Here is a 13223-nt window from a genome sequence, read left to right as displayed (position 1 = left end):
TTGATATAATTCATTGTGACATATGGGGACCTTGTTCTCATATGGCACATGATGGTACTTAATACTTTCTTACTATTATTGATGACTTCACAAGATCCACATGGCTTTATCTAATGAATAACAAATCACAAACCAGACCAATCCTTCAATTTTTTTGCTCTCTTGTAAAAACTCAATTTCAAACCAAAATTAAAACCATTCGTTCAGACAATGGTATTGAATTTGCCATGACTAATTTCAATATGAAAAAAGCTATCATTCACCAAAGCAGTTACGTTGCAACCTCCCAACAAAATGGGATTGTAGAACGCAAACACCAATACATATTGAATGTGGCTTGAACATTAAGATTTCAATATGGCATTCCCATTTATTATAGGAATGAATGTGTTATGACTGCCACCTATTTAATAAACCGAACCCCCTCCCCCAACCTTCAAAATCAATCACCATATCAACTACTTTATCAGACCATACAAACCTACAATCACTTGAGAATTTTTGGATGTCTATGCTATGCCTCTACATTGACACATAATCATAAATAATTTGATTCCCGTACTAGAAAATGCATTCTCCTAGGATATCCCATTGGGGTGAAAGGATATAAATTATTGGACTTAGACAATAAATCTGTCTTCATCTCCCATGATGAAATATTTTATGAACAAAACTTTCCTTTTAAGGCAAACATTACTTCCACTCTTCCCTCTTCCACTCCTATTCCACCACTCAACTTAGACATTACATCTCCACCAGATTATGAATCATCATCTCACTCACCAACCCCTCTATCACCTCAACCCTCCTCCTCACCAACCATTACTTCAATAGCTCATCATCCACCTCCTCGAAAATCTGATCGACCTAAGAAACCTCCAGTTTATTTGCAGGATTACTACTGTCAACAAGCTGCTGGGCCTCCTCCTTCACTGTCTAGCTCCAAAAGAAAAGGTACTTCACATAATGGTCATTCTTACCCTTTATCATCTGTTCTATCTCATGCACAATTATCTCCTCAACATGCTATTTTTTCCACTTCCATCCTTAAAGAATCTGAGCCAAGCTCCTATAAACAAGCAGTACAATTTTCTGAGTGGCGTAAAGCTATGGATACTAAAATTGCAGCTTTAGAATTGAACAACATTTGGGACATCGTTGATTTTCCTCTAGGCAAAGTAGCTATTGGTTCAGAATGGGTTTACAAAATTAAGTACAACTCAGATGGCACAATCAAAAGACAAAAGGCACGATTGGTTGCTAAAGGATACACACAACAAGAGGGGCTGAACTACCATGAAACTTTTTCCCCCATTGCCAAGCTTGTCAATGTCAAAACAATTTTGGCACTCGCTGCTATCAAAGGCTGGATTCTCCACCAATTTGACGTTAACAACGCCTTCTTACATGGCGAATTGGAAGAGGAGGTCTACATGAAAATTTCTCCTGGTTACTTCATTAAAGAGAAAGACAAAGTTTGCCAACTAAAGAGAAGTTTATATGGCCTTAAACAAGCTTCTCGGCAATGGTATAGAAAATTCTCATCCTCCTTAATTAGCTTTGGTTTCATTCAATCAATAGCTGATTATAGTCTCTTCGCCAAACAATCTGGCCTCTCTTTTATTGCCTTGTATACGTCGATGATATAGTAGTGGCCTCTAATGATTCACAAGTTGTTTCAGACCTTAAACAATTTTTGGATACTAAATTTAAGATCAAAGACCTTGGGTCACTCAAGTATTTTCTGGGTTTGGAGATAGCTCGTAATCCTACTGGTATTCAAGTTTGCCAGCGTAAATACGCACTAGATATCTTGCATGATTCTGGTTTGCTTGGTTGTAAACCAAGCTCCACTCCATTGGATTCTAACCTCAAACTCTCAAAAGATGAAGGCACACTTATACAAGATCCCACTTTGTATAGAAGACTTATTGGCAGACTTCTATATTTAACAATTACTTGACCTGACTTGAATTATTCTACTCACTTACTCAGTCAATTCATGGCAGCCCCTCGGCTCCCTCACCTTCAAGCAACATATAAGGTGTTGAAATATGTAAAAAACTCTCCAGGTCAAGGTTTGTTCTTTCCTTCTTCTTCCACTTGTCACCCCTCACTTCTTATTGTGATTCGAACTGGGCTTCTTGCCTTGATACCAGAATATCCACCACTAGTTATTGTGTGTTTCTTGGTCAATCTCTCATCTCATGAAAATCCAAGAAGCAAACAGCCATTTCCAGAAGCTCTGATGAAGCTAAATACCGATCAATGGCGGCTGCCTCTTGTGTTCCACAAATATATAGAGAATTTGAGAAAAGCAGAGAAAATGAGCAAAACACTGTCTGTGTATTAGTCTCTATATATTTACAGTACATCAAGGTATGTCTATATATAGCAATATACAATCACATGGGAATGAGGGAATTGAATTCTAACAGATTGAGACAAATATTTAGACAAAATAACATATCAGCCATTTGGATTTATTCTAGAGGATTATGCATATTCTGAATTGAGGTGATGAAATGTTGATCAGCTGTGATGACCCGTGGCACTAGCATCTGAATTGTGTTGCCTTGTTGGCAAACTTTGTACAGATTTTAACACTTCACACCTATTCCGTCGTGGGCTTCAAGCCTGAATTAACTGGGCGGCAACGAAGGAGTTTTCCATGTTTCAATGGTGTAAAACAGAGGTGGTTTTCCTTCAGTTATTCCCATGGTGCTTCACAGTGGAATTGATATGGAGGAGCATGCGGTTGGAATGGGCGTGTGGTGGTGCAAAGGAGTGGCTGGGTAGCTTGGGTGGAACTACCATGCATGGTGAGGAAGAGAAAATGTGCTTTATTTTAGGTGCTTGAAACAGGGGACATGGAGGCTTGATGGGCAGTTGGGACACGACGGCTTGGTTGTTTTCATGGTTGTTCAAGGCTGGCTACGGTGGTTAGACATGTGGCTTTGCAGTGCACTTTCCTTACTGTGCCACGGCATGCTCAGTGGTCTCATGGTGCAGCGATTTTTCGCGAGAAGGGGTGGTGGCGCACAATGGGACTTCTTCTTCTTGATCCCATGCAACGATGGCTGAGTAGCTGGGCGTGTTAAGGTGCTGTAGCAATGAGTGATGGCCTTTTGTTTTACAGTGGTGGGAGGAAAAGTTGATGGCGTCCGTTTTGTCGCTAAGTGTGGGATTTAGTGGCTATGAAAGAAGAAAATATCAGAGGATAGGAAGACTGGGTTGTGTGCGTGAGTTTGGTGCCGCCTAGACGTGGAGATGTGGGGGAGTGAACGTGTGGCAGCCCTAGATTGGGGAAGTTTCTACCTACGTGAGGATATGCATGTATTATTGGTCAATGATACATGGTCACTCTGTCCACAACCAGTTGGTCATCACATTGTTCGCAATAAATGGGTTTACAAGATTAAACAAAAACCTGATGGTTCAGTTGATTGGTCCAAGGTGAGGTTGGTCTTAAACAGGCACCATGAGCTTGGTTCACTCGTCTCTCACAGGCACTTTTTGATCTTGGTTTTACTGGCTCGCATGTTGACTACTCCCTCTTCACTCTTCACAGAGATAAACTGCATATTTTTATATTAGTTTACGTCGATGATATAATTGTCACAGGCAATGATGATTCTACAATTTTTTCTATTATTTCACAATTGAAGTTTGAGTTTGTGATAAAGGATTGGTGTGGCTTGAGCTATTTCTTGGGGATAGAGGCCGCACGTGATGATACTGGCTTGCATCTATGTCAGTCTAAATATATTGCTGATTTACTTGATTGCGCCAATATGGTTGGTGCTCGGTCTTACAAAGTTCCTTGCATTTCTTACTCCAAAATGTCCAAATTTGATGGTGATTTATTAAATGATCCCTCTGAATACCGTCATATTGTCGAGGCTCTACAATATGTTACCATTACATGTCCTGATATTGCATACTCCGTCAATCAGTTATGTCAACATATGCAAGCTCCCACTAGCACTCATTGGACTTCAGCCAAGAGAGTTCTTCGGTATTTAAAGCATAATACTGATTTTGGACTTCACTATAAACCAAGCATTATTGCTTTACATGCCTTTTGTGTCTCGGACTGGGCGAGTAATCCGGATGATAGCCGTTCTTCTAGTGGCTATGGCATCTTTATTGGGCAGTGTTTAGTTTCTTGGTCTTCTAAGAAACAACTTGTTGTTTCTCGATCCAGTAATGAAGCAGAGTATAGAAGTCTAGCCTTAACAACTGCTGAAGTATATTGGGTTCGCATGCTTTTATGAGAATTGCACATTTATCTACCCTCCCCTCCTACACTTTGGTGTGATAATCTCAACACTATGTCTTTGGCCTCCATTCCTATTTTTCATGCTCGAACCAAGCCTATTGAACTTGAGTATTACTTTATTCGAGAGAAGGTGGTCAATAAAGATGTGGTTGTTCGTTATGTTAAAACCCGCAACCAAGTTGCAGATATCTTCACCAAAGGCCACACTTCTGATCGGTTTTGCATTTTACGTGACAAATTGTTGGTATGTTTCTTATCCTCTAATTTGAAGGAGGGTGTTAAGGATATCAAAGATAAGGATACCAATCCTGTGCTCCCTACACACTCTCCTACAGGCTATACTACTTAGTTTCCTACAAACTCTAGTATTTCATATTTAAACTTGAACTTGTACTCTTATCATGTATATCCCGCATATCATGCTAGCTACAACTGTAATCTATATCTCAAATGTAAAGCTTATATAAACGGAATACTACACAAGGTTTTGGAAGCTTGCCAAAACTATTATTTGCATTTTATTATCTTACAACCAAAACCCTAGAGAAGTAGTACAATAAACAAAATGAAGAAATGTGCATGAGATATTGAGTAGTCATGTTGGTCTTTTAGAATAAATCTTGTGCCACTACAAAGGAAATGCACACTTGATCTATAAATTGATAAATGGGCTTTAACCTAATTACAAGCTCAATAAATATTCATATTCTACCAAAATAAAAGTAAAAGAAATTTTAGGCCTATGGTGTATTCTAAATTACTCATTCAATCTCAAGTAGACTTTTCATCCATATTAATCTAAAACAAAATTTGGGCGCGAGCTTCGTGCTAGACCCAAATGTTACAATTTAAAAAATTGAAACAAAATATTATTTACTAAGAAATGAAAAATGAAGGTAATTGCACGGGTCTTTAACTAGTTTATAAAAATTGAAGCACCATTTCATGAGAAAAGTCACAACTTTTCAACTATATACCCCTTAGAATATTAAAAAGGTACGAAATACTTGTTATCAGATGACCATATATATTGTTCTAGTGATCCGTTACATGATCATTTGAAACATTTTAGACAATGAATTATCAAAAAACCAACACTAACTGTGGAGAACTGATCTTTAGTTCTGATCACTAGTTCTGAGCTGTCTTCTTATCTAGCTTCGGTACTCCAGGAAAATGATTCTTGATGAAAGTCGCTGTAAATGATCCGAATGGATTATATATAATCTTTAAGACCTCGTGAAGTTGTGATCTATAACTTGGAACTTGGAACAGATCCTTATGTGGATCTGTACGTTGGGAGTAAATATTTAATTAGCTAGCTAGCCTGCCCCGGGGAACCAGGCAAATTCAATTGAACACTAGGGCAGAAACCGTCGCAAAATTTTCATATATTTTTAATTTATTATACAAGACACGATAACATATTAAAATGTAAGAGACTCAAACTAAATCATTAAGCCAAGAAGCACAACACAAACAACACTGCCGACATAATGGATGATACTTCATACGTAGTACCATTACACATGATTATTGATGATACTTCATAATACTAGGTAGTTGCACAAGCTGCAAATTAATAAACTTAGATCGACGAGCACATGATCATCTTTATTTCGTAGTGAAGTAGTATATACTAGCTAGCCATCATGGCCTCATGAAGTAGTACTACTGCGATGAAATCATGGCGCCTTCAATCAATCTAACGGCTAGCTACGTCAAATATTCTCGTAGCTCTCCAAGAAACTTCTTGCAAAGCCCTTTTTTTCAACTTCCTTCTTCCATTGCTCGCCAAAACGCTCCAAGACTTCCAGTATTTTATCCCCAGGACCAGACAGCAACACTTTATCTTCCTCTCTCAGCACAACAAATGAAACGCTCATATCATTCGAAAATATTGGATCATTTACGGCCTTTAAACGTTGTTTAGCCTCTTTTATTTCCATCTCCGATGAAACCCTGAACGACTTTACAGAAATGCCTAGCTGGATTATGAGCACATCTTGACCCACTTTATTTGCTTTCTCAAAAAATGTATCGTTCCATTCATCGTTCGTGCCTCTATAGTAGAATTCGTAATTTCTTTTCTGATTGAACAAGATATATATGTTATGTCAAACTCCATTTTCTATTTGAATGCAGATTATAAATTTTACTCATGCACATGCATGATCAATATTTATATTATATGCTTAGATGTCATGTATATTTGTCACCCGAAAGTCCTTTCGAAGTACACCATCCTTAATTTATAAGTAATTTACGTACGTATGGTTTTAAGCTGTGAAAATAACACTTTACCTTCGGTTCTTCTGGTCCTCCAGAAGACACAATTACACTACTTTTCTCCTTATGCTTTCTAGGTTTTTGCGCCTTTTCATCTGGATTAGTGGAAGCTGAGGCATTCATTTCAGTCGTTGGCGTTGTAATCAGGCGGAATGCATTTGTGACTTTATCCTTACCTTTTATGTCCATCACCATCATGATAAACTCATTCTTGAACTGCCACTCCTTACTCATGATCATGAATTGGCTGCCTGATGCAGCTAGTGATGAAGAGCACGGCAATACGTACCACGGTTTCTCAGTTATTAGCATATTCCACACGTCAACGGTCCAGGCGCTGATCTGCTCCACCATTGGGATCCATACAATTTTATAATTGTCCTTCTTCGACGTTGCTCCTTCATAGATTGACTTCAACTTCAAGATATCGTCGTTAGAGAAGCCCGAAATGATTAATAGAATATTCTTATTTTTCAGCACGTCGGCGCCAACCTATTTGTGCAATGCAATAATGAAAGTCGACAACTCGATCAACTGCTTAATTAATAGTTTAAGCTGTATATTGTAAATATTACACATGGATGCAGTGTCAGAATATTCAGTTGTGATCACTAGTATAAGACGGTGATGCGTTGACTTATATATAAATTAATGAAGGAAACAATACAGACAAGCTCATATATATATATATATATATATATATATAGACAGAGAGAGAGATGCTTACAGACGTACTTGAAAAGTAGAACTCAGCAGAATTAATGTTAGAGATCAGAGCCTTGGCGGAATTAGATTTTGAGTCAGGCAGCTTGGCCTTTATTGTAGAAGCGGACCACTAGTGTATTTTATGTAAGTTTTTATTACTTTTTTTTAAATGTATTTTTTTAATACTTTGTAATTTTTTTTTTAAAAAAATCTACAACAAAAATATTTTTTTAATCATTAAATAAAAAAATATTAAAAAATGCCAACAAAGCCCCGGAAGGAGTAGCATTTTATATAGCTCGGCTATAGGAGTAGGCAGCGTGACCCCGCACCCCATTACCCAGCCGGTGTCCAACCCAGCCCCACATGGGTTGGCAAGCTAGCTACCCCGCACCGCCATGGCGCCGGGGCAGGTTGATCCCAGCGGCGCCTCCCGGGGGCGGGGTATAAAACCCTCCCACCTGTATCGTGTGCCCCCGCCACGCACTATCCTGATAGCACCCCTAAGCTCGACTACATTTCATATTAGCTTATTTATTTTTATAAATATTTAAAGATATATTGTCTTTAATTAAGCATATAGCTAGCTAGCATAAGACCAACATTAATCTATAATATGGTGCGAAAATGAGAATATATATTTTTTTAAATTAATGTGTCTTCCATCGGAGAAATTTGCTATCGTTTTTGGGAACAGAAAAAAAAAAAAATTACAAAATTGTTGTGTTTGCTACAGTTTGAGGCTAGGAAGGGAAAAAATGTACATGCCTCCTTTTTGGTAGAACCGTCAATAAGCTTCCGGAGATTATCTTTTGCGGATCTCAGCGCATTAAAAGCCTTCACTATCTCCTGAACCTGAGGTTCTTCTGAAAGCTTCTTCCAATAATATGCCTTCGCATCGTCTGCTGTGAACCAGAATGTTTGTCTAGCATTAATGCTGCCACTTTCGAATTGACCATATAATATTGCATGTACGTAGTACAAATGTTTCGTGCATGAATGGCTTAGGAAGAGTAATTAAGCAAATGGCCCAAAATGGGTTTAGGGTTTCAAACAATACTCACAATAGACCAAAATTTAATAAAAAAGTGTTTGCGACTAATAACAATACTCCAAATACATAGATTTGAGACGAAATATGGTTGAACGGTAGATGAAGATTCCTTGAGAGGTAAAACTAGAGGATCAAGAGGTCTAAAAGAAACTGTCAACATGAGAGTTTGGCGTTAACCTAGCTCTAATACATTGAAATAAAATAGAAAATGAAATAGAGAAGAGAGAATGAGGGAGAAAGTCTTTGAGTGTTGCATCTTGCTATTCTCAGTTAATGTGATTGAATGCAAAGTAGTATAGGTCCTATTTTTAGGAAAATTATATGGTAAATATCATAATAATTATGAAAATCAAATCTCTTAATTTAATAATTATAAAAATGATCAAATTACTTGATTTGATAGTTATACATGAAAATCAAATCAGGATAATAATAAAGTCAAATTTTTTATTTGATTATATTATCTCTAATAGGTCTAAGATTAATTACCAATTCAATAATTATCTATTGGTAATTCAATAAAAGAAAAGTATGGTACGATCGATCCCTTTGTTTTGTCTGATCTATTTCTTGGTTTATCTTGTATGACTATTTAACAAAAAGGCAAAGTTTGAGTTAATTATGAACCAAACACTGTTTGTTACTTGGGAGGCCTAGGGTCGTTTGAACTGATCTAAGAAGTCCATATATGCAAGCCGATTTCTCGAAATATCCTGACGCCAACAGGCCGCGCGGGTTGAAGTTAGCATGTTTTCTAATCATCAAAGAAATGAGACCAGAACTGGCTAACCTTTTTGTCGATCATGACAAGGTTCAAATTTCATCGTTCGGAAGTTGAAGGTCATGAGGTCCTTCTTTTTGGCCGACATGATCGATTGTTCCTGTAAAATATTGATCATCAGCTTATTATGAAAAATAATGCGAATATAAATATATGAATATATATTAATATGAAAATATTGGATAAGGGAAAGTGAGGAAAAGGATGTGTATATTGTACGTATTGGCTGCTACAAAACGCGAGAGGTTTGTAGCAGTGTACGCTGAAAAATTGCGCGGCCAATTCATAGCTATTTGTGGAACAAAAAAATGCTGAGAAGATCAAGACAGTTTCTGAGGGTATGGTTTCAAGTTTACTTGCAGCGCACCTTAATGGCAGCAATAGAATAGTACTCTACTGCACAGCGCGAGACTTTGGAAACTCTTTGGTTTAGTGAAGATTGAGAGAGATGTTGACTTGTGAACTTTGTACAATAGCTAGTTGCATGCATTATATAGACAATAAATTAAGGAGTGGTAATAATGGTAGGGTCTATTCTAATTTTTATTTGGATTCCTAATTCAATTATTATATGGTATATATGAGGTCGATCACATATGATTACAATTTAGTACTTAATGTAAACAATTTTAATGACACGGTATTTCGTGATAGGATGAGAGTAAGGGAGGAACCAGCTGGAAACTGAATTTGGTGGGACCAAACTATAAAAATAATTTTTTGCGGGACAAAGTTAATTAATTGCTTATTTGTGTCTAGTAATTTTTAACAAAAATAATTATTTTTTTTTAAAATGAGTCTATTTTTGTCTTAAATTGTCGTTATTATCACAAATAATCCGTCATAAATGTTTATTTTTCTTGTAGACGTTTATTTTTATAAAATTCTCCTTTGATAAAATTCTTAACAAACAAAAGATTTTTTTCAAATCTTGGGGGGACTTCAATAGTTAATTTCGCGGCCAATACAATCATTTTTATAATTGAGCAACGCTTCATCCGTAAGTAATTTGTCATATATCCATACTCGCATAAAATTATGTTGCACATTTTAAGCCGTTTTTTATGACAATCATTCAGTCAAAATTTATTTAAAATGTAACACATCAACCAACCTAATTAAGGATAACAAAATCAAGGATCAAGAATAGTTCAAGCGGCATTGTCTTTCTTAATCAAGCCGGTTGATGTGACATATTTTAAATAGTTCTTTTATTAAGTGGTTAACATATATAGGTGACACTTAAAATATTGTGTAACATAGTATTGTGAGTACTAAGGAAGAAAATAAAATATAAAAAATAGTTGTGCTCAATATATTTCTTTTTTCAATTTACCGCGTTAAGTTTTGAAATTTATGTTGCGTTTGGATATTGAGGTGATCTCAAATATCTCTAAATAGTAATAAATAAGTAATGAAAAAATAATGATAGAATTAATATTAGATAATAGTGAATAGTAGATGCAAAGTAATAATATAATAATGAATAATAATATGAGAATACTCTAATCTCCAAACTAGCCCTTAGAGTTATGGAAGCCAATACATGTAGGGCAATTTTAACAGTTGGATTTTAACTGACATTATGATCTATTATCAAAATTTTGATAGCTTTTTAAGGTATAAGTTGCCAGTTATAATAATTTAATGCACTGAAAACTGAAAAACTACGGTCATAGTTCAAGTAATTGGAAAAATGTGACTTTCCCTAATAATAATAAACAATGACCAAGAAATAATTAGCTCCGATTAATGTCATCATATTTGAACACAACCTTCACCTCTTTTTTGTTCTTACAGGGTATCACGCTGCATGCGTTTGAATGTTGAATTGAGTTCAGTTCTTTATGAATGATAGTGAGTAGTTGAGTAGTGGAGGGAATTATGTATGTCTCATTTAAATTGAGTTTAAAGTGTGTTTGAATGTTAAAATGAGTTTAATACTTTTTATGAGAAGTTGAAAAAGATTGTGAGTCCCACGTATAAAAATATGTTAAGTTGAAAAAGGTTGTGAGTCCCACGTGTAAAGAAGTTTTGAGTTGAGATAAATTTAGTAATTTAAGAGTTGAGTGTTTAGATGTTAGACTCAATTTAAAATTAGACTAACCTCAGCTGAATCTTGCAACTAAACGCAACCTTAGATTCAATTTGCAAACTCATACAAAGGACATATTTCTTTTATGAGTAATGCTACATGCAGTCGTGGAGTGTGCAAGTACTGCACAGTCACTTTGAAAAAGAGTCTGGTCCGCTATTAAAAAATTAACTTTTGTTCATGTGAGTTTCATATTTATTTATTTATTTAAAAGTGATTGTACGATACTTGTACACTCTACGACTGAAAGTATCCCTTCTAATCATGTAAACAGACAAAGTTGTAACGCTGATTTTAAGAATAGTTCAAGATGATGCATGCTGCAGGCTGTCATGTGATGCATGCTGCATGGCTATCATATTCAAATTACATAGTAATTAATGGATCGAGGTGCCATCCTTTCTGATAGGAGTAATTTTAATGTGACCATTAAAAAAACCGTAAATTATAATATCAACTTCACTTTGAGGAACTTTGATTTTTCCAGAATAAGGAATCAACTTTGGTAAATTAATACACTGTGTAATTAAACTTGTGTGATTTCACTCTTTGAATTAAAAAAAGTTGAGACAGTGTTCATCTCTCTAAAGCATTTCTTGTCATTTTCTTAAAATGATATTGAACCATGCACGTGAACGGCAGCTTAATTATATTTTAACATTCAGATCTAGATCTAAACTTGTGGTAGCTGAAAATCGTGAACAACTCTTCGCCGTAAATAGTCTTCGGATCCTCAATCATACTTCTTAAAGACAACGACTTAAATGGTAGTCACTTAAAATATACGAGAAAGTATTTATTTATACAAGCTCCGAATTGCTAGACAAGTCCTGCACAGATAGTTGTAAAAAGGTGGACCCATCTTGAAAAAGTATAAAAAAAATTATTATTTTTTAAAAAATACTCGAACCACAAAAAGGATTACACAAAAACAATCTCACAAATTAACATAGTTTGATGTGATTCGTTAAATTGTAAAATTATTTTTATTATAAAGTAGATCTAATGGATCAGATAAAGCCACATCAGTTTATGAGATTACTTTTATGTAATTTTTTTGTAGATGTAGCAGTGAGACTCATTTTTTTACAAAAGATCTATAAAAGACTTGTCTATTTAGAACTTGTACCTAATATTACTCTAAATAGTTATTTTTCTTTTAGCATTTCGTATCAATAGCCACATCTCTTGGCCACTAATTTCTTCTTCTTTTCTGATGGAGCCTAGATAATTATATTATAATGTTATTCTTTATTTTGAATTCAAATATGATCAGTTGATGTAGCATACTACCTGCTAAACGTGACGTTTTAATTTTGACCATTAGATCTTGACAACGGGTTCAAAGTATCAGTTTTTGTTGTAGTTTGATATAATAATTATCCAGCGCTATCAACATAGCATCTGTCAACTCGGAAACATGATCGGACCCGGGTCTTTCTGCATCAATAAAGAAACCAACAAAGACGAAGTTTCGACGAGAACAAAGACAAAGAGACGTGTGAGAAAACATATAAATACAGTTTCTGCGATAACAAAACAGGGACATGTCATGTTCTTATGATAATCCAATATCTCTTACAACTTTGTCCCAGATTGAGGCAGAGGAGAGAGATGCATTCGATTAAACAAAGTTTAGAATCTAAGCCTCCTAGCTAATAGTAGTAGGTGGAAGCACATTGCTCACGAGAGCCAATGTTCTAAAACTGGATTATGCATGAATCACCTTGCCAAAGTTTGAAATCTTTATTCTGAAATTTAAATCAATCTGGAGATGATCAAGTCCATCTACCTAGTTCCTTTCTTTAATTGAATTGAAAAGTACTCTTTTGACTCTATTAAAACTTGATTACTATTAATTAATAGCAGATTCTAAACTTAATACAGCTAGTTGCCTCCACCTGCAAATCATTAAGAATACTTGTCCTGTTTTGGTTCTCGCTACCAACGAACATGGTACGATGATGGAACGTCATCTTGGTCTCTTCTTTATTCAAATGGCTTAAGTGGTACCGTT

At 35.7% G+C, this 13223-nt stretch overlaps 2 protein-coding genes across 2 annotated transcripts; one reads left to right on the top strand and one right to left on the bottom strand.

Moving 5' to 3' along the window:
* Positions 1–3270: 3270 nt before the first annotated feature.
* On the top strand, positions 3271–4277 carry LOC109020048 (uncharacterized mitochondrial protein AtMg00810-like). Its single transcript, XM_019002440.1, has 2 exons — positions 3271–3456; positions 3510–4277. The coding sequence occupies exons 1-2, from the start codon at positions 3271–3273 to the stop codon at positions 4275–4277; spliced, it is 954 nt and encodes a 317-aa protein (XP_018857985.1).
* Positions 4278–6003: 1726 nt separating this feature from the next.
* LOC109020049 (protein SIEVE ELEMENT OCCLUSION B-like) lies at positions 6004–9199 on the bottom strand. Its single transcript, XM_019002441.1, has 4 exons — positions 9121–9199; positions 8045–8181; positions 6587–7063; positions 6004–6372 (listed from the first exon to the last, which is right to left on the bottom strand). The coding sequence occupies exons 1-4, from the start codon at positions 9197–9199 to the stop codon at positions 6004–6006; spliced, it is 1062 nt and encodes a 353-aa protein (XP_018857986.1).
* Between the last annotated feature and the right edge of the window lie 4024 nt (positions 9200–13223).

The sequence above is a fragment of the Juglans regia genome, chromosome 15 (assembly GCF_001411555.2).
Source record: "Juglans regia cultivar Chandler chromosome 15, Walnut 2.0, whole genome shotgun sequence".
Taxonomy (NCBI): domain Eukaryota; kingdom Viridiplantae; phylum Streptophyta; class Magnoliopsida; order Fagales; family Juglandaceae; genus Juglans; species Juglans regia.
This window is presented reverse-complemented; position numbering and strand designations above follow the sequence as displayed.

What these genes read in the sequence shown, in the direction of transcription:
- LOC109020049 (XM_019002441.1), bottom strand. Translation starts at nt 9,199, where the DNA reads ATGTCGGCCAAAAAGAAGGACCTCATGACCTTCAACTTCCGAACGATG. An exon ending in TTGTCATGATCGACAAAAAG is followed by an intron (nt 8,182 to 9,120) that starts GTTAGCCAGTTC and finishes TCTGGTTCACAG; the next exon opens with CAGACGATGCGAAGGCATAT. An exon ending in ACGGTTCTACCAAAAAGGAG is followed by an intron (nt 7,064 to 8,044) that starts GCATGTACATTT and finishes TTGCACAAATAG; the next exon opens with GTTGGCGCCGACGTGCTGAA.
- LOC109020048 (XM_019002440.1), top strand. Translation starts at nt 3,271, where the DNA reads ATGTGGGGGAGTGAACGTGTGGCAGCCCTAGATTGGGGAAGTTTCTAC. An exon ending in GTTCAGTTGATTGGTCCAAG is followed by an intron (nt 3,457 to 3,509) that starts GTGAGGTTGGTC and finishes CGTCTCTCACAG; the next exon opens with GCACTTTTTGATCTTGGTTT.